At 41.0% G+C, this 21,473-nt stretch overlaps 1 protein-coding gene and 1 long non-coding RNA gene across 4 annotated transcripts in view; one reads left to right on the top strand and one right to left on the bottom strand.

Moving 5' to 3' along the window:
• Positions 1 to 1,569, top strand: part of LOC141753956 (uncharacterized) — a 56,786-nt gene extending 55,217 nt beyond the window's left edge. For all 3 annotated transcript variants that reach the window (XM_074612661.1, XM_074612662.1, XM_074612660.1), the window contains one exon: positions 1,150 to 1,569. In XM_074612661.1, coding sequence (XP_074468762.1) covers positions 1,150 to 1,381 — 232 coding nt within the window. In that variant the 3' untranslated portion in view covers positions 1,382 to 1,569. The remainder of the gene's footprint in view (positions 1 to 1,149) is intronic.
• A 12,837-nt stretch (positions 1,570 to 14,406) lies between these two features.
• LOC141753985 (uncharacterized) lies at positions 14,407 to 17,327 on the bottom strand. Its single transcript, XR_012590546.1, has 3 exons — positions 17,217 to 17,327; positions 16,769 to 16,846; positions 14,407 to 14,531 (listed from the first exon to the last, which is right to left on the bottom strand). It is a non-coding gene; the product is annotated as an uncharacterized LOC141753985 (long non-coding RNA).
• Between the last annotated feature and the right edge of the window lie 4,146 nt (positions 17,328 to 21,473).

Below are 21,473 nucleotides of genomic sequence, written 5' to 3'. Positions count from 1 at the left end.
CATATATGACAATTCTCTATGTAAACAATGTGTCCTTTTTTTAATGTTGTGTTGCAGTTTTCTGTCGTCCGTCTTTAGCGCCTTGCTGTCTTGTTTTTTGTAAAGCACTTTTTTACATGCTTTTTGGAATTATTCCATCTTGTGGATGGGTGGAATACGGACTCTATAAGGATACAGAAAATATAAAATGCAATCCTTCAAGAATAAGCAGTGCTTCTACTCCATTGTCTTCATTCTTTTTGCAACGTTTTGCATTATTTAAAAAAAAAAAAAAAACACAGAAAAGAAACTAACATCAAGTGAAAATTGCTAGGGCTGTCAATCATTTACAATATTTATTCGTGATTAATCACATGATTGTCCATAGTTGATCATGATTAGATACACCTTTTTTTATCAGTTCAAAATGTACCTTAAAGGGAGATCTGTCAAGTATTTAATACTCTTATCAACATGGGAGTGGGCAAATATCCTTGCTTTGTGGAAATGTGTGTATATATTTATTATTGCAAATCAATTAACAACACAAAACAATAACAGATATTGTCCATAAACCCTCACAGGTACTGCATTTAGCATAATATATCTGCTCCAATCATAACATGGCAAACTGCAGCCCAACAGGCAACAACAGCTGTCAGTGTGTCAGTGTGCTGACTTGACTATGACTCGCCCCAAACTGCATGTGATTATCATAAAGTGGGCATGTCTGTAAAGGGGAGACTCATGGGTACCCATAGAACCCATTTACATTCACTGATCTTGTATCCAGTATCTTCACTCTAGCTTTAAAACTGAGCTGGCTACAACCTAAAAATCACAAGATGCGTAAACGAAATTAGTGGCGTTCAAACAAATTAATTTGTGTTATCGCGTTATTATCGCGTTCATTTTGAGTAAACTCCACTATCTTTAGGAGCTTTAGTTGGCTATCATCAGTCTCAAAGTTTGTACCACACCACGCAGGGTACATCCAGGTAGACAAGTCACCTCACATAAAACCACTTCTGGACTTGTAGTATATTATGTAACAAGCTGTATCTACAGACAGCTCTCTGATTTTACTGCACATCAGTTTACAGTGGCTCCCCCTGCAAGTCTAAACTCATCCACCATCTTTATTTCCTGTTTTGCTCTCCTTCCATCCAGCTCAGAGTCGGTGAGACGGCGCACCGACTTGTTCTACCTTGAGCCGGATCGCTGTTGTGTTCCCAACAGCCCCCTGTGGTTCTCCTCCACCCCTCTGGACGACAGCACCATGGAGGCCATGCTCGTACGAACCCTCGCCGTCCGAGAGCTGCAGGGGGAAGATGGAAGAGCTGTGGACCAGCGGAGGTCAGATGACACACTGTTTACACCCGACGAGGAGGATTCACAATGATTTTTTATTTTTTCTGGAGGTGGCATTTGATAATGTATAAGAACTAAAGAGAATACATTCCATCATATAGAAATAAAGAAATGATGTCTCTCAATCTCAAAACTACAAAACATTTTTTCATCAAGTCATCCTCAGGTTTAATTAAGATTAAAAGATTAAATGTTTGACCAAATACTGAAAGCTCACAACCATGTTTTGTGTTTACTTTGATCTCTCTGCAGCCTGATATCAGATTAAATAAACTTTACAAGCAGCCTTTATTTCACACCATTTCAAACGTTTGGACTTGGACTGTTACTAACGGGTTGGTTTCACAAAGATCAAAACTAATAGTCAGTCTTCTGATAGATGTCTGCATTCATCCGTGTCACAAAGCTGTATAGTTCTTAAATAGGACTAATGTGCCATGATCTCTGGTTAAATTCAAACTGAAAAACCACATCAAAGTCACACCAGTTCCCTTCACTTCACCTTCTGTTAGAAGAACATTTTACTGGGAAAATTCAGCAAATAATTTAACAATACAAAAAACTCCCGGTAGCATAAGATAGCAGAGCTGAGCTGCTGTGGCTTCAGTACTTCTGCTAACTCTTCCCCTTCACATTACTGGTTCAACAACATTATCAACAACCCTCACATGTTTGTGAAACCAGCCCTTGGTGTCTTTCAACCTTAGAAGAGAAAAGAAGAAGTTCATGTTAACTGCTGATTCATACTGTTTGTTTGTCTCCCTTGAGTCAGTTGAATGTTGATGTTCGAGATTTTGTTAATTTTATTTTCAATAAATACAAATATTGAAAAGTAATCCCGGGAAAGTTTATTCTAGGGTGTTGGAAAGGAGGCTTCGACCGACCGTCGAACCTCAGATCCAGGAGGAGCAATGCGGATTCTGTCGTGGCCGTGGACCAGTGGACCAGCTCTTTACCCTTGTAGGGCTGTTGGAGGCCATGGTTCTCTGACAGAAAACAGAGTTGGGAGTGAGTCACTGCCCCAAGCGAGGGAGTTCAAGTATCTCGGGGTCTTGTTCACGAGTGAGGGTGAAATGGAGCGGGAGATGGACAGGCAGCTCGGTGCGGCGTCAGCAGTTTTGCAGGCGTTGAACCAGACAGTTGTGGTGAAGAGGGAGCTGTGCCGGAAGGCAAAGCTCTCGATTGACCGGTCCATCTACGTTCTAGCCCTCACCTATGGTCATGAGCTTTGGGCAGTGACCGAAAGAATGAGATCGAGGATACAAGCTGCCAAAATGAGTTTCCTTCATAGGGTGGCTGGGCTCAGCCTTAGAAAGAGGGTGAAGAGCTCAGACATCCGGAGGGAGCTCGGAGTAGAGCCGCTTCTCCTTCGTGTCAAAAGGGGCCAGCTGAGGTGGTTCAACATCAGATCTGGACGCCTCCCTTTGGAGGTTTTCCGGGCACGTCCAACTGGTAAGAGGCCCCGGGGTAGACCCAGAACACGCTGGAGGGATTATATATCTGGTCTGGCCTGGGTCCAGGGTCCCCCAGGAAGAGCTGGAAAAAGTTGCCGGGGCGAGGGACGTCTGGAATTCCCTGCTAAGCCGGAAGCCGGAAGTGGATGGATGGAAAAGTGATCCTTGTTTTACCTTACTTTGTAACTTTGTATTACCTTGTTATTACGCATATCTCAAAAATGAAAAAAAAAGACAAAAAAAGATTACTGTTTTATACACCATACTTCTTTGTAAATGCTTTAAAGTTACAAATGCTGAACACACAAAAAAAAACAGTTGATGGGTGAAAATAGTTTAATGCATTTTTATTTTTACAGGGGAGCCGAGCTGTGGCAGCACAAATTCAGAAGATCAGTAAAAAGCTGTTTAATTCTGCACAATCACTCACTGTCTGTCATCTGTTACATACTGTATGATCCCTTCTTTAATAGATGAACACATTCAAGAAGCATTTCAATGTTTGCAGGGTCTTAATAAGTTCTTTATTTGTATCATTAGCTGCATTAATAATCACATTGCTCCACGTTCTGCATCCTGTACTGAGCTTGTTTAACAGGCTGAGCCTTAAGACCTGAGCTGAACTGCATTTCAGACGCACTTTAAAGTTTTTGTTGGTTTGTCACAAATACGTCTGTGAGGCACTCTGCAGTCTTTATCAAACCACCACATCAAGTGTGCTCCGTTCTTCTCCCCCATCCCCACACAGTCCTCTCCATCCATGTTTTCTACCTCCCAGTTGTCCGGCTCATTGTCGCTCCAGAAAGTCAAACTGACATATTGGAAACAGAAAGAACTGGTGCAATAACTTTGTAGTAACTTTGATATTGGAAACTGACAACAACAAAAAAAAGTCAAACCTCGTGTCCAGTAGTGAGCCGTCTACCCACAACCATTTGTTTTCTTCCTCGGAGTCCGTCAGTCCGATCCAGAACTTGTCTTCATGTGTGTCCATTTTGTCTCTCAGTCTCCCCAACAGGAATTTCTTGACAGGAAAAGTTGATGGAAAACACAAATCTGTGACATTCCCTTTCTATGCTGAGAGACCATGTTAACTAATGTGGAAACAAGGATGTGATGTAACATGAGCGTGCAGCAGTGTGTTCTACCTGCTCCTCTCTGCTCTCTATCTTCACCAGATCTCCTCCTAGACCTCTACATTCACTTCTGCTCTCTTCCCAGGTTGATTTCTTGCTGGAGAAATGATAGCACTTTGCTCCATGTTGCTCCCAGCCTTCTTCACAGCTTGGACACGTGTCATCTTTTAAGAGATCACAGCAAACTCTTCAGTCAGGTGCAACAAATCTCTCTTTATATTTGTGTGATTTGACTCTCTGAGAATCTGAGAGCAGCTGAGACAGTCTGTCAGTCCATCACTGATCATTTAATCATCATCAGAGGATGCAAACTTGTAAGAAATCCATCACTTACTTTGTACCAAAGGAGGTGGTGGGCACTTTTGCGGCATCGTGTTGTTGCATGATTTTACTTCACAGCGTTTCTCTGATGTGAAAGAAGATAAAAAGATTTCACCTCCATTTACATTAACACCTGAACAGAGACCTTTAGTCAGGTGCAACAAATCTCTCTTTATATTTGTGTGATTTGGAAGCAGTAGGAGCTTTGAAGTGAGAGCAGCCGAGACGATCTGTCAGTCCATCACTGTTTCTTTAATTATCATCATCAGAGGATGCAAACATGTAAGAAATCCATCACTTATTTGTTTTTGGTTGTGGGCACATTTGCTGCTCTGTGTTGTTTTCTCTTTCACATAGCAGTCGAAATCAGTAAACAGAAAAAGAGAGATCACTTGAAAACAGATTATTATTACAGATCAGTCACCTGTTGGAATGAAACTGAAAAAAAGCTGGTCGACTGACTTACCCGTGAGATTTCTTTTTAAAGCTTCATGCTCGTCTCTCAGTGTCTGGAAACTTTTGTTGGTTCGCAGGTTATCAAACGCTGATCACAAACAGGAAGTACAGGTAAAACACCTCCAATGGTAAATCAGTCAGTACTTGATCATTTAACATGTTGAACAAACACAATTCTGGTTCTTTTGAGATTCCTTTCATTTATAATCTTCTGTCAATGAAAAAAAAAACACAATCTCCTCAACGTGACAAACTTACAGACACGGCAAATAACAATGACAGCAGCTGCCAGGAGAGCGCTGAGAACCAGCAGGGCCACTCTCTCTGTTGTGACCTTTGACCCTCCATGTGACACTGAGCGTTGTTGGGAGGCTGGAGCTTCACCTGTTCAACAGTTAGAGGAGACAGAGATGGACCCATCTAGCTGCTATTTCAGATTTTTATGTTTCACCTCCTTAATAAGCACGTTTTCTGTATCGCTGTTCTCAAAGCATTAAGAGCAGCAATTATCAGATCATTTCATAAAGTGAAGCACAACAAGACAATTTTACTTTATCACCAACATTTTGTGAGATCTGCTTCTCATCTAACTCTTGTTTTCTTGCAGAGAGTTAGATCAGTAGATTGACACCACTCTTATGTCTGTACGGTAAATATGAAGCTACAGACAGCAGCCTGTTAGCTTAGCTTAGCATAAAGACTGGAAACCGAGGGAAACAGCTAGCCTGGCTCTGTCCAAACGTACCAACATTCACAAACCAGCACCTCTAAAGCTCACTAATTAACTGTAATTAACTGGAGTGTCCACTGGTTGCCTGGCAACCTCATGCTGGCAACAAGACTCCAGAGCATTATTGCGAAAACGTATATTGCTGAGAAGTGAAAGTCAAATGATCGTTCCATTGCAACGTCAGCGTCCAGCAGCAAAGCTACGCTTCTGCCATTTTGGACTGAAAGTGACTACCGGACGCCAGTAAAACGTCCGCCTAAAAAATGCCGTACAAAACTAAAATAAAAATATTTCTATTCTATTGTCATAAACTACCAAAATGGCCTTTGTTGAACAATAAAATATTATAAATATAATAAGCGTTTTCAGTCTAAAATGGCGGCAGATTTGTCTCTTTGCTTCTATGCTCTTTGTTATTGCTGCCAGCCAAGAAATGGTGTTTCACATAACCCCCTGTAAATGCATAATGTTGATTTTTTGGGGGGGGGTTAACACTTTGGTTTTTGTACCATTAAACAAACTATAAGATGATAATTAGTGAGCTTTAAGTGAGTTTAAAACAATGGCAGATTATTTTGCTCACTGTACTTCTACAAGTTAGTTTGAGTCATAATGTTAAAGAAAATGTAAAATGTTGAGATTTAAATAGAATAGCAACAATATGAAGTTATTGTTTTACATTTCATGGCCGCCCTGCTTCTCTTGCTGTTCTGAGCAGTTTGGTCTACGACAGTGCAGAGGGCTGCTGCATTAGACCAACAGGAAACAAGAGTGTCATGCCTTAATTGTGTTTCCTGTTGGTCTTGGTGTCAAACAGATAACACAAATTAATTGTAAATATAACTTCTTCATGGTTATAGTTCCTCATTTTTTCTCTACCCTGACGTCTCTTCACTCCGTTTTACAGTAAACTAACAAACCCTCTCTTCATGGTTGAATGTATTATAGTTGGGAAACACGGAGAGATCAAAAGAGAGAGAAAGGCCTTTGAAAACAAATAATCTGCCAGGCCTGACTCCGATCTTTTCAATAAACCTCAAATGTATTCAGCAAATAATGTCTAATTGGTCTTTTACTGTAAGTGGTGAGATAAGATTCCATCAAGTTAAAGGGGAACATTTTCAAAATGTATATGTTATTCCTATTGTCTGAGACAGTTCAAAAGTATTAATAAACATGAACAACTCTCTCCCAAATCCAAAAACTCAGGTGCTAAAACTCAAACTTGTGATGTCATAGGGTATGAAGTGTGGAGCTGCTCCATAGACCTTGGCTTTGTCTGAAATTGCATACTATGCACTACATACTTAATAAGTGTACTATCGTTCTACTTTGGTGTGAATAAACTGTAGTATGGATCTTTTTGGACGCACTGAGCAGTAATTTACGTTGTCACTTCCTGAGAGCCTCTTTGCCGGTTGCAGATGTGTAACCATGGTAACCTGTGCCAGCCTCCTGTGACGAAAACAACGGTTTGTGAAAAGTCTGAACTGATTTAGAATATATATTACACCAAGCAAAGGGAAATTTCAGACCTTCAGTTAAATTGAAGTGTTAATTATGTTACAGAACTGTCTGTCAATGTCCGTTATGAACGTTGTTGTTACTGCCGCATTGCATTGTGGGATATTTATGCTGCTGTAGTGTCCAGTGTTGCATACGGTTATATTTCACCAGAAATAGTATGCAATTTGCGTACTATTAGTTTCGTACTAAGGTTTCAGACATACTAGAATATCTCACATACTGTTTTAGCATACTAAATAGCAAGTTAGTGTGGAATTTCAGACGCAACCAATGAGTTGGGAGAGAGAGCACCCTGGGGAATGTTCTGAGTATAGAGAGATGAAGTCCCGCCCCTTCGGGTGGACCACCATGGGACGTTATTTCGGAAAAAATATGAACGATGTCATAGAGACAAATATTTTTTTGATCCTGTTTGAATTGCGCCTTGAATCCCACAGATGATGTTTGTCAATTTAAAAGATAATTTTGCAAGTCAAGAAAGTCTCAGTTTGTTATAAAACTGTTGAAGTATCGGACCGTGAAAATACGTCATTAGAAAGACTACCAGTAACTCTCTCTGAAGCTACGATGTCTGTGTGTTTCCTACTGGGATGAACTCACACCAGCGACTGGATCTCGCTTGTTCTTTCTCTTCCCGGTTGATAAAGAGACCAGGAGTCAAACATTCTGTGGGTCTCCCATTCATCGTCTATGGAGCAGCTCCAGACTTTATACCCTATGACATCACCAGTTTGAGACTTAAGAGTGAAGTGTGTCATTATTTACAGACTGAATGGTTTTACAGTAAATCAAACAGACAGGACTCTTTCACAAGTGATGACTCATAAAGAAGCTAAACCTCAAACGTGGCTTCCTTTATTTAAACAGGAAGTAGTTCACTAAAAACATTCAGTTCTGTTGATATTTCTTCTGATTCTTGAGTATGGTGACATAGTTTACTGTAAATGCACACGTTATTCTAGACCCCCCTACAATATATCAAAGTGTCATTTGATTTACTATTGGTGCTACTTATCGTTGTGACCTTTACAAAAAGTATAAAGTAGCAGAAAATGGAATTACTCAAGTAAGTACAAGTACCTTAAAAGTGTACTTAAGTAAATGTACTTATTTGCTTCCCATCACTGGTCTTACCTCCTCTGTAGCTCTGTGGATCACTCATTATAGGAGCGGAGTCAGTCGATTGATCAGGAAACTTTCTCTGGAACAAAAAGAACAAAACCAAAATCCATTTGAAAGATAGATAGATAGATAGATAGATAGATAGATAGATAGATAGACGGATAGATAGATAGATAGATAGACGGATAGATAGATAGATAGATAGATAGATAGATAGATAGATAGATAGATATAGATAGATAGATAGATAGATAGATGGATAGATAGATAGACAGATAGATATATATATAGATAGATAGATAGATAGATAGATAGACGGATAGATAGACGGATAGATAGATAGATAGATAGATAGACGGATAGATAGATAGACGGATAGATAGATAGACAGATAGATATATAGATAGATAGACGGATAGATAGATAGATAGATAGATAGATAGATAGACGGATGGATAGACGGATAGATAGATAGATAGATAGACAGATAGAAAGACAGACAGATAGATAGATAGACGGATGGATAGATAGATAGATAGACGGATGGATAGACGGATGGATAGATGGATGGATAGACAGATGGATAGATAGATAGATAGATAGATAGATAGATAGATAGATAGATAGATAGACGGATGGATAGACAGATAGACAGATAGATAGATAGATAGATAGATAGATAGATAGATAGATAGATAGATAGAGAGACATATAGATAGATAGATAGATAGATAGATAGATAGATAGACGGATGGATAGACAGATGGATAGACAGATAGATAGATAGATAGATAGACAGATAGATGGATAGATAGATAGATAGATAGATAGATAGATAGATAGAGAGACATATAGATAGATAGATAGATAGATAGATAGATAGACGGATGGATAGACAGATGGATAGATAGATAGATAGATAGACGGATAGATAGATAGATGGATAGATAGAGAGATAGATAGATAGATAGAGAGACGGATGGATAGACAGATAGACAGATAGATAGATAGATAGATAGATAGATAGATAGATAGATAGATAGAGAGACATATAGATAGATAGATAGATAGATAGATAGATAGATAGATAGATAGATAGACGGATGGATAGACAGATAGACAGATAGATAGATAGATAGATAGATAGATAGATAGATAGATAGAGAGACATATAGATAGATAGATAGATAGATAGACAGATAGATAGATAGATAGATAGATAGATAGATAGAGAGACATATAGATAGATAGATAGATAGATAGATAGATAGATAGATAGATAGACGGATGGATAGACAGATGGATAGACAGATAGATAGATAGATAGATAGACAGATAGATGGATAGATAGATAGATAGATAGATAGATAGATAGATAGAGAGACATATAGATAGATAGATAGATAGATAGATAGACGGATGGATAGACAGATGGATAGATAGATAGATAGATAGACGGATAGATAGATAGATGGATAGATAGAGAGATAGAGAGACATATAGATAGATAGATAGATAGATAGATAGATAGATGGTATAAACTTATAAATAAAGCAACACATTTAAAACTCACCAATGACTTTTCTGGCTTCAGGCTTTTAAAGTGATGTTCATCTCAGCATCAATGAGCCTGACCATCAGTGACACTTCATGACACTTTTATGTTTCACAACTTCCTGTTGACAACTTCCTGTCTGACTCAAGGATGGGGAGGAGGCGCTTTTTTTAATCTTAAAGAGTCTAGTTCCCCAAAACTATATTTTGTAATGTTAGAATATTGTTTCCACTTTAATTTAGAAGAAAACAAATGATTTCTATCGTGTAACACTGAGGCCACAGACGAGATGGAGCAATCTGTTATTCATTGGTACATTGGTGAAACCAAACAACCACTAAACAGACGGATGGCTCAACACAGACGGGCCAACTCCTCAGGTTTAGACTCAGCAGTCTATCTGCACCTGAAGGACAAGGGACAATCTTTTGAGGACAATAACGTGCATATTTTGGACAGGGAGGAAATATGGTTTGAAAGAGGAGTGAAAGAAGCCATCTATGCTAAAGTAGAGAAGCCTAAGGCATCACCTGTCTTCCATCTTCAATGCTGTCCTGGCATCCCTGCCCAGGAGACTAAACAACCATTCACACCTGACCTCACCGGACAGTCATTCACACCTGGTATCAGCTGACTCTAACAATCCATAACTCCAGTGGTCACACCTCTAGAGGAGCACCATAGTACTGAATGGTTCCTATATTCCTGCTAACGACCCCACAGAGGTTCAATTCCTGGGTTCCCCTAACATTCAGCCAGAACTGAAGAAACTTTTCGGATGAAAAGTGAAACGTCTTCAAGAACCTAAACCAAATCCAGTTGCTGCTGATTTAACCCTTACTCAGATACCATGACCTGGATGACTGAGAACCTTCACAAACTATCTGTTATTCAGTTTGAGGAAATAAATAAACTCCTTCTTTTGGCATTTAATAAATTATTAAACAATAATTCTACTTTTAAATATTTTTATAATATGTTATTTTCCATTTTTTTAGTTAACCAAACATACAAAACACAAACAAAGTCACACAAACATGGCTCCAAATTCCCTCCCTATTCCACCAACATACAAACTGAACCAGAACCATACTCAAGAGGAGTCGACTAGTTAACTATCAATTAAATAAAAAAAGGATAAAAAAAGAAAAACTAATTAAATACAGAAATAAAGAAATCATAAATAACGAGATGCAGTGTTCTGTCTTATTCAGATGACTAATGATGTATACAGTCTGATCATTTTGTTATATCAAATCCGATTTAGGTGTTGGTAAAGAGTCCATATTGGTTAAATAGGGATGCCAAATCTTCAGAAAGGTGTTGTATTCATTTCTGAGGGTATATGTGATCTTCTCAAGTGGAATGCAGCTGTTCATTTCATCTAGATATGAGGAGATGTGAATCAGACCACGGAATTGCTATACACTTCCTGGCGATGCATAGAGATATTTCTAAAAAACTTTTTTCAAAGTTTCTTAAAGGTTAACTAATGACTGTGAAATTACCTAATAAGCAAATTTGCGGATCCAATATTTAGCTTTCTTTACTCACATGTACCAACAAAAGGACCCCCGCTCAACCAGAGAGTTTCTGCAAAAGGTGTTTCAGGAGTTTGTCTATATATACTGGAAAAACAAAGTTCGGAAACTTGTGTTTGGTGGATTATTTCTCTGTTGTTTCAATGCTAAGGGTCATTGTATTTTACATCGTTGGAAAGCCTGTTTATTTACCTTCGCAATGATGTCCAACTTGTAAGGATCATGTATTTGTGGGATGAGCAGCACAGCTGATTATGTGGGTAGCGCCCAAGAAAAATTTGCCAAAATGCTCCGTCAATGGTAAACAGTGTATTCTCATAAGGCTACCAGGAAGCCTGCAATGACTGCCCTTCACCGTCAGGCCCGTTTGCGCTGGTGTCGACAACACAGACAATGGAACCTGAACATGTGGGGGAATGTCATGTTCAGTGATGAGTCCAGGTTCTGTCTGCCAAAGTTGGATGTCAGGGTCAAAGTATGGAGACGACGTGGAGAACGCTATGCTGATTGTAGCACCGATGGAGTAACAGCTTTTGGTGGGGGCAGTGTCATGGTGTGGGGGGGGCAGCATCTCCCTCACTGGCAAAACAAGGCTCGTCATCATTGAAGGCCATCTCAATGCAGTGAGATATCGGGATGAGGTTCTGCAGCCAGTGGCGATCCCATATCTCCACAATCTGGGACCTAACTTCATCCTCCAAGATGACAACGCTCGCCCCCACAGAGCCAGGGTTATCACAGACTACCTCCACAATGTGGGAGTAGAGAGAATGGAACGGCCTGCCAAGAGTCCAGACCTCAACCCAATTCAACACTTGTAGGATCAGCTTGGGCGTGCTGTACGTGTTAGAGTGACCAACACAACTACGCTGGCTGACCTGCAACGAATCCTGGTTGAGGAATGGAACTGCATCCCACAGCAACGTGTGACCAGGCTGGTGACCAGCATGAGGAGGAGGTGCCAGGCTGTTGTGGCTGCGTATGGATCTTCCACCGCTACTGAGGCTCCTGACTGTGTATTAAATGAATAAAGTGTAAAAAAGCCATTATGTCTTGTTTGTTTCTTGTTACTGATAGAGAGTTCAATCATCCAATCCACCAAACAACTCAAAACAAGAGTCAACACCAACAGGAGAATACTCTGTTTACCATTGACGGAGCATTTTGGCAAATTTTTCTTGGGCGCTACCCACATAATCAGCTGTGCTGCTCATCCCACAAATGCATGATCCTTACAAGTTGGACATCATTGTGAAGGTAAATAAACAGGCTTTCCAACGATGTAAAATACAATGACCATTAGCATTGTAACAACTGAGAAATAATACACCAAACACAAGTTTCCGAACTTTGTTTTTCCAGTTTATATATAATAAATTCTACAATTTATCTCACTGTACATGTAGGCAAGTTGATGAAGACCTTTTGAAATCACTTTAGTTGGACTGGACAAACTGTTATAGTCTAAAGAGCAAATTTTCCCCAAAAAAACTGTATGTAGCTTCTGAGTAGAACATTTCTCATTTCCCATAGCTGTGTATGTTTATTTTTCACCTTTATGATTCACTCGACATTTATAGTTTCTGTAGCTGCAGCAGATTCACAGCATACATAGGAACTACTCAAAGCCCTTAATGGGAATAATCCATTTCTGTCTGCATGTTCAGAGACTCCAAACACTCAAAGTTCAGCACAAAATGTGTCTTAAAAATATGTCAAACACCAACAAGACATTAATAGAATGTTAAGTTTAAATAAACACAAAATATTTTTTTTGTAAATGCTTTAAAGTTACAAACAAACAGAGGACACAAAAAAATGCTTTTTGTGGGTGAAAATAGTTTTAAGGTCCCATATCGTGCTCATTTTCAGGTTCATACTTGTATTCTGTGTTTCTACTAGAACATGTTTACATGCTGTAATATTAAAAAAACTTTATTTTCCTCATACTGTCTGCCTGAATATACCTGTATTCACCATCTGTCTGAAACGATCCGTTTTAGTGCATTTCAGTGGAATTGCAATGGTATTGCGTTGCTAGGCAACAGCTTGGGTCCATGTTTTACTCCTGTCAGTTGATGTTATTTACATACACTGCAACAGGAAACAAACTGGGACACATTTACAATGTTTATGTTTAAAAACGTGTAATTGTCTAAATATTGTATATTTTGTGACATCACAAATAGACAGAAATCCTAGTGGCTTGTTTCAAACGCACAATTTCTGAACACGGGCTGTGTGTATTTCTCCGTATATTGAGCGTTTTGATAGTTTGACAGTATTTATAAAGCACTACTTTATAACATAACAGACATGAAAATCTTACGTTTTACAATATGTAATATGTATGTAGTTTGACAGTATTTATAAAGCACTACTTTATAACATAACAGACATGAAAATCTTACGTTTTACAATATGTGGGAACGTATATGCCTGAGGCATTTCAGGCATCAAAATAAAACCCATTCTAAAAACCCATTGACCTCCAGCTGAGGGAACCAGAAGTGCTAAAATACTAACTCATTTCCGGGTTTTAGGACTCATTCCTGCACCACTCTATAAGGTCTGTGGTTAACACAAGCAGAAGAGATTTTAACGTTTTGTTCTACAACATAAAATACATCAGTAAATATCCCACTTGTGAATTTTGAAGCCTTTATGTGTCTTAAAAAAGTCGGTTGCTAACAAGTGGCTAAATGAGACGACTAAATGTCATCCCGCCAACTCGTCCTCCTTTACAGCCTCGTTGTTTATACTCACACTCATGTGACCGTGGTGTAGTTCATTTATAGCCTAATGTTAGCTTTTTACTTCTGACGGTTGCATTCACGCTTAAAACATCATAAAAGTGGTGTTCATTAGTGAAGATTATCTTACTGAATTAAACGTGTGAGTATCATAAACGTGTGTTTGACACAGAGCTGATTTTCTGCAATAATCCAAAACCAATGGAACAATCCCATTGGCTTTGTGTCGAGGGAACCAGGGTGATGCTAACTTCCTGGTTGGCCTACAAAAATACAAAAAATGCAGATTTTACATCAACAGTTCTGAAAAAGGAAAACATCTATTGAGAATAACATATCAAACAATCTGAACTTGAATGTCATAGTTGCTGACGTCACCTGAAAGCCACCAGGTCTGTTCTTCAAAACAAGCATCGATATTGTATAAGTCATTCTAAATGAATTCAGTTTGAAGAGAAGAGTACAAACTCACAGGTCAGGCTGAGAGCGATGACAGCAGCTACCAGGAGAGCACTGAGAACTACTAAAGCCACTCTCTCGCATGTGACTCCTGATCGTCCATTTGACACCTGTTGTTGCTGGGAACCTGTTGAACAGCAGAAGAGATATGCATTGAAGGAATGGGTTACTGTGGGCTTTCTCCAGTAAACTGGCTTCTTAAACATTTTGTAAACCAGAAACCTGGTTTTCTGTATTTTGGACAATTAGATTTCTCCTGGAGAAAACCCTGTATAGAATGTCTTGGCTCGGCCATGTATATGTGCACCAGGTTTCCAATTGGCTTTTTTACAAGTTTGAATATGCAGGACAAAGACTGCAGACAGAGAAAAGTGCCATGTCACAGTCAAACAATCAAACCTTCAAATATTTTATACTGTAAACTTTTTCCAAACAAAAATGAAATTCTGAAAATGACGTTGCGTATGTATGAACCAGATCTGAGTTCACTTTGTGGTGTTTTTCCCCCCAAAAGCTGAGAGATCAGTCAAAAAAATCATCTGTTTTGAAACTAAAAAGTTCCACGTTATGTAAATACATAACTGATTAACTTTCTTTCTTTCTGCTGGTTAGAATCATATAAAGATTTACTTGATATATTGAGATTTAAGGGTGTTTCTGCAACTATACGGGCATTTACAAGTCCCAGCAATGAACTTTTAGATTTTTGTTAAAATTTGCAGTGCAATGATTGATAAATATATACAGTGTTATTACCCATCTTGACATCAAAAAATGATTACTAAATAATGTGATTTAATAAAATTTATGAAGAATGTTATGGGTCCAAACACCACTTTTCTTCATGTCCCACAACTGTGGTCTCAATGTTGAGATATGTAAAATGAGCTAATTCAATTATAATATGACATTATTTCAAATGGAATTGTTTCATATACATATTACTGTACACCATATTAAAATTATGTATTTGTTTACAAATCATTTATTGGATTTGTTTAATCTAAATGTGCCTGTCCCACACTTCTGAGTCCTTACCGCGACATTGAACAAATACCATCGTAAAAGTTTTATTCAAAGCCAAACAAATCTAGTTTCCATGGAAACAGGAGTCAGCCGTTGAACACATGGATGACAGGTTGAGCAACACACTTAGGTGACCCTGTTTTCTTATGTTGCTGATGTCTGACTGTCACTGCTGTCACTTCAACTTCACTGTATTTATAGTGCATTATTTATCAACCAGACATAGAAATATGAGTACTCAAGTCTCCACGGACATACAGTGAAATGAGTTGACTGTCTGCTGATGCTCTGATGGACCACAGCATGTACAAAGAGACTAAACAGGAAACTTGACACAGATGACTAAACATATATGTGGCTCAACTCCATCACGTTTTCTCCTCCTCTCCCCATTTTACTGTAAATTACTAGACACCTTTCTTCACTCAGTGATAGAGATTCTTTCTTTCTTTCTTTGCAGTTACAAAAGAGGAAAATGTTACCATTTATTTGCAATAAGGTGTTTTCACATATTGCTCTATATTCAGTTTGTTTCCGTTACAGCTCATGTCACTGACAGCTGATCCTGTTATTAATTAGTTCACACCGCTAATGTTTGTAATATATTTGTACTAGGTCTGCCCCCTCTTCGTCGATTAGTCGACTAATTAGTCGTTTTGGTCTTAGTCGACTAAGATTTCTTTAGCAGATTAGTCGTTTTTTATGCTTTTTTTCATGCTGAATGACTTATTTCTAAGAAGCTTATGAGCACATCTCTGGTAAGTACAAGATTTAAAGAGATGCTTTTGTGTGAATCAATTTATCGATTAGTTGAAAAAAATCATATGAGTGTTAGTCAACTAAGAATTTCTTTGGTCGAAGACAGCCCTGCATATAGTATATATGCATATATATATATATATATATGTATATATATATATATATGCACAGATGTATTTTTGAAAAGTCAGTTGGTTGAGAAACACACAAAATGCCAATTTTACCTTTAATGCGCCTGAAATTCTTCATTTATATCTGTGAATATACCTTCGATTTAATGTATGTTTTTATGTTTATTTATAGTAGAAACGCTGAAGGTGGTTTCAAACTGAATAAAGTTACATGTTGATGCAATATTTTAAAGGAAGAATACGTATTTTACTAAGTCCTAAAACTTTAGGCAGCAATTTTATTTCTTCACTGTAATAAATTGTGTTGTATGCATTAAAGAATACACATTTTTATTCTGAGATAAAATAAGAAATACTAAGACTGGTGGCTGTTTCGTCATGATGACCACTGACTGGCGGTCACTTTCTTGTTCTCCTTCCTATTTATCACTTTTATTGTATTACCCACCAGGAAGCTCTGTGGACGGCTGCTTCTTCAAGATCTTGACTTCAGAGTAAGTAGTGTCAGCCGATGAGGACGCGTTCCCTGCCACACAAAACACAAAACTTTCTGTTGAATGAGCTGCAAATATGTGCTGACTTCTGATAAAGTGTGAGATTAAACATTCATATTTCACTTAAACTCTGACAAGTTTAAGAAACACATCTTGGAGATATTTCCTAGAAAGCTCTGGTAGCATTCTTATAAAGGATGGATGTAAACGCTACCACTTGAGAGACAGACAGACAGACAGACAGTCAGACAGACAGACAGACATATATATATATATATATATATAGATAGATAGATAGATAGATAGATAGATAGATAGATAGATAGATGGATAGATAGATAGATAGATAGATAGATAGATAGATAGATAGATAGATAGATAGATAGATAGATAGATACTCACCATTAGGCTTTCCTCTCTCTCTTGTGAACTTGACATCAGAGTACAAAACATCAGCTTCAGACATGTTATCCCTGTGATCCTCAGTAACTTTGAAAGGGAACTAGATAAACGTCTGACAGCATACTGTTGAAAACAGATCCTTCCTGTTGGACCTGAGGAAGGGGAGGGCTTTATAAAGTGTTCCCCAAAATCAAAGTTTTTTTATTTATAAGTTAATTTGAAGAAATGTTCTCTTCTCTTTTGTCTTGACAATGAAGTAAGATTAATTTTAGTGGAAAAGGTTGTAAAATAATTTAAAAAAAAAAGAAATTCCAGAAATCCCCTTCTTTACTGAATCCTCCATCTTTACTGAATCTGTCACTATCAAACAAAGAAAATGCTAAACAAAAATGGAAAATGCTAAAAATAACAATAAAAGTTAGGCTTATATAGGCTACCTCATTATAGTAACACTATACATCAATAAAGTCTACTAAAATGTTATTTTATTAACATAACATAACAATATAATATAAAACCTCCCCGCACTGACATGGAGGATGTTTTGTTTTTAGAAAACATAATCATTTTGCCAATAAATAAATACCTCAAAGTCTACTTCTTAACTTTGTGGGGAGTTTCCAACTGCGTCTCATATCAGTAGAGGAAGTTTGCTCAGTAGGTAGCAGTAGGCCTTTACTTAGGATTTTATTTACCAGTGCGTCTGTATTTATTTTGTAGTATTTCCAACATCAAGAACGAACTTTCACTCTGAAAAAAGCTTTTTCCTGAGCTTTCAACTGGATCTTATAGTTTGCATCAGAGTTCCCTCAGTAGTAAGTGAACCTTGAGTTAAGCTGTTTTTTTTTTTTACTTCCAGCGTCAAGAATAAATTATTTGATTTAAACTTTGAAGACAAGATAACTTCTGTAATTTGACATTTGTGACCTTTTACAATGAGCAAGAATATATGTAAAAAAAACAATAACAAGTAATATTACAATAATTATTCATTGGGATATGCATGGAAACCATCACCTTAACGTGGTGGAGAGGTTTGTGTGTCCCTATGACCCTGAGGGCTGTGTTGTCTGGAGCCTCGTGCTCCTGGTAGGGTCTCCCATGGCAAATTGGTCTTAGGTGAGGGGCCGGACTAAGAATGGTTCACAAAAAACCCAATGACGACACGAGGAGGAGTTACCCGGCCCGGAGGAAGCCCGGGGCCCACGTCTGGAGCCAGGCCCAGACGGAGGGCCCGTCAACGAGCGTCTGGTGGCCGGGCTTGCCACGGAGCCCGGCCGGGGATACCCCGAAAAAGGAACGTGGCACCCCCCTCCTCTCCATCCTGTGGGCTCACCACCTGCGGGAAGAACCGCTTGGGTCGGGTGCGCTGCCACACGGGTGGCAGTGAAGGCCAGGGACCTCGACGGACTGGACCCGGGCGGCAGAGGCTGGCTCTGGGGACGTGGAACGTCACCTCTCTGTGGGGGAAGGAGCCGGAGCTTGTGCGGGAGGTGGAGCGCTACCAGTTGGATCTGGTAGGGCTTACCTCTACGCACAGCCTCGGTTCTGGAACCGTACTCTTGGATAGGGGTTGGACTCTATTCTTCTCTGGAGTTGCCCATGGTGTGAGGCGCCGGGCGGGTGTGGGGATACTCACAAATCCCCGGCTGAGTGCCGCTACGTTGGAGTTTACCCCGGTGGACGAGAGGGTCGCCTCCCTACGCCTTCGGGTTATGGGGGGGAAAACTCTGACTGTTGTTTGTGCGTATGCACCAAACAGCAGTTCGGAGTATTCGGCCTTCTTGGAGACCCTGAATGGAGTCCTGTATGGGGCTCCAGTAGGGGACTCCATAGTTCTCCTGGGAGACTTCAACGCGCACGTGGGCAACGATGGAGACACCTGGAGTGGCGTGATTGGGAGGAACGGCCTCCCTGATCTAAACCCGAGTGGTCGTTTGTTGTTGGACTTCTGTGCTAGTCATGGATTGTCCATAACGAACACCATGTTCGAACATAAGGATGCTCATAAGTGTACGTGGTACCAGAGCACCCTAGGCCGAAGGTCGATGATCGATTTTGTAATCGTATCATCTGATCTGAGGCCGCATGTTTTGGACACTCGGGTGAAGAGAGGGGCGGAGCTGTCAACTGATCACCATCTGGTGGTGAGTTGGGTCAGAGGGTGGGGGAAGACTCTGGACAGACCTGGTAAGCCCAAACGCGTAGTGAGGGTGAACTGGGAACGTCTGGAGGAGGCCCCTGTCCGAGAGATCTTCAACTCACACCTCCGGCGGAGCTTTTCTGGCATCCCTGTGGAGGTTGGGGGCATTGAACCCGAGTGGACGATGTTCAAAGCTTCCATTGCTGAAGCTGCGGCGGTGAGCTGTGGTTTTAAGGTCTTAGGTGCCTCAAGGGGTGGCAACCCTCGAACACCGTGGTGGACACCGGTGGTCAGGGAAGCCGTCCGACTGAAGAAGGAGGCCTTCCGGGATATGTTATCTCGGAGGTCTCCGGAGGCAGTTGCAGGGTACCGACGGGCCCGAAGAGCAGCAGCCACTGCCGTGACGGAGGCAAAGCAGCGGGTGTGGGAGGAGTTCGGAGCAGCCATGGAGAAGGACTTTCGGTCGGCACCAAAGTGCTTCTGGAAAACCATCCGGCACCTTAGGAGGGGGAAACGGGGAACCATCCAAGCTGTGTACAGTAAGGATGGGACACTGTTGACCTCAACTGAGGAGGTAATCGGGCGGTGGAAGGAGCACTTTGAGGAACTTCTGAATCCGACCAATACGCCCTCTATGGTAGAGGCAGAGCTGGAAGCTGATGGGGGACCATCATCAATTACCCTGGTGGAAGTCACTGAGGTAGTCAAACAACTCCACAGTGGCAAAGCCCCGGGGGTTGATGAGATCCGCCCAGAAATGCTGAAGGCTCTGGGTGGGGAGGGGCTGTCTTGGATGACACGTCTCTTCAACACCGCGTGGAAGTCGGTGACAGTGCCTAAGGAGTGGCAGACCGGGGTGGTGGTTCCCCTTTTCAAAAAGGGGGACCAGAGAGTGTGTGCCAATTACAGGGGTATCACACTGCTCAGCCTCCCTGGTAAAGTCTACTCCAAGGTGCTGGAAAGGAGGGTTCGGCCGATAGTCGAACCTCAGATCGAAGAGGAACAATGCGGATTCCGTCCTGGCCGTGGAACAACGGACCAGCTTTTCACTCTCGCAAGGATCCTGGAGGGGGCCTGGGAGTATGCCCATCCAGTCTACATGTGTTTTGTGGACTTGGAGAAGGCATATGACCGGGTCCCCCGGGAGATACTGTGGGGGGTGCTGCGGGAGTATGGGGTGAGGGGGGCACTTCTCAGGGCCATCCAATCCCTGTACGCCCAAAGCGAGAGCTGTGTTCGGATCCTCGGCAATAAGTCGGACTCGTTTCCGGTGGGGGTTGGCCTCCGCCAGGGCTGCGCTTTGTCACCAATCCTGTTCGTGATATTCATGGACAGGATATCGAGGCGTAGTCGGGTGGAGGAGGGTTTGCAGATCGGTGTGCTGAGGATCTCATCGCTGCTTTTTGCAGATGATGTGGTCCTGTTGGCATCATCGGTCTGCGACCTCCAGCACTCACTGGATCGGTTCGCAGCCGAGTGTGACGCAGTCGGGATGAGAATCAGCACCTCTAAATCTGAGGCCATGGTTCTCAGCAGGAAACCGGTGGTTTGCCTACTCCGGGTAGGGAATGAGTCCTTACCCCAAGTGAAGGAGTTTAAGTATCTCGGGGTCTTGTTCGCGAGTGAGGGGACGATGGAACGTGAGATTGGTCGGAGAATCGGAGCAGCAGGGGCGGTATTGCATTCGCTTTACCGCACCGTTGTGACGAAAAGAGAGCTGAGCCGGAAGGCAAAGCTCTCGATCTACCGTTCAATCTTCGTTCCTACTCTCACCTATGGTCATGAGGGTTGGGTCATGACCGAAAGAACGAGGTCGCGGGTGCAAGCGGCCGAAATGGGTTTCCTCAGGAGGGTGGCTGGCGTCTCCCTTAGAGATAGGGTAAGAAGCTCAGTCATCCGTGAGGGACTCGGAGTAGAGTCCTTGCTCCTTTGCGTCGAAAGGAGCCAGTTGAGGTGGTTCGGGCATCTAGCACGGATGCCTCCTGGGCGCCTCCCTTGGGAGGTGTTCCAGGCACGACCAGCTGGGAGGAGACCACGGGGAAGACCCAGGACTAGATGGAGAGATTATATCTCTACTCTGGCCTGGGAACGCCTCGGGATCCCCCAGTCAGAGC

The sequence above is a fragment of the Sebastes fasciatus genome, chromosome 17 (assembly GCF_043250625.1).
Source record: "Sebastes fasciatus isolate fSebFas1 chromosome 17, fSebFas1.pri, whole genome shotgun sequence".
Lineage (NCBI taxonomy): Eukaryota > Metazoa > Chordata > Actinopteri > Perciformes > Sebastidae > Sebastes > Sebastes fasciatus.
Note: the sequence above shows the minus strand (reverse complement) of the source record. Positions and strands in the feature narration are given on the sequence as shown.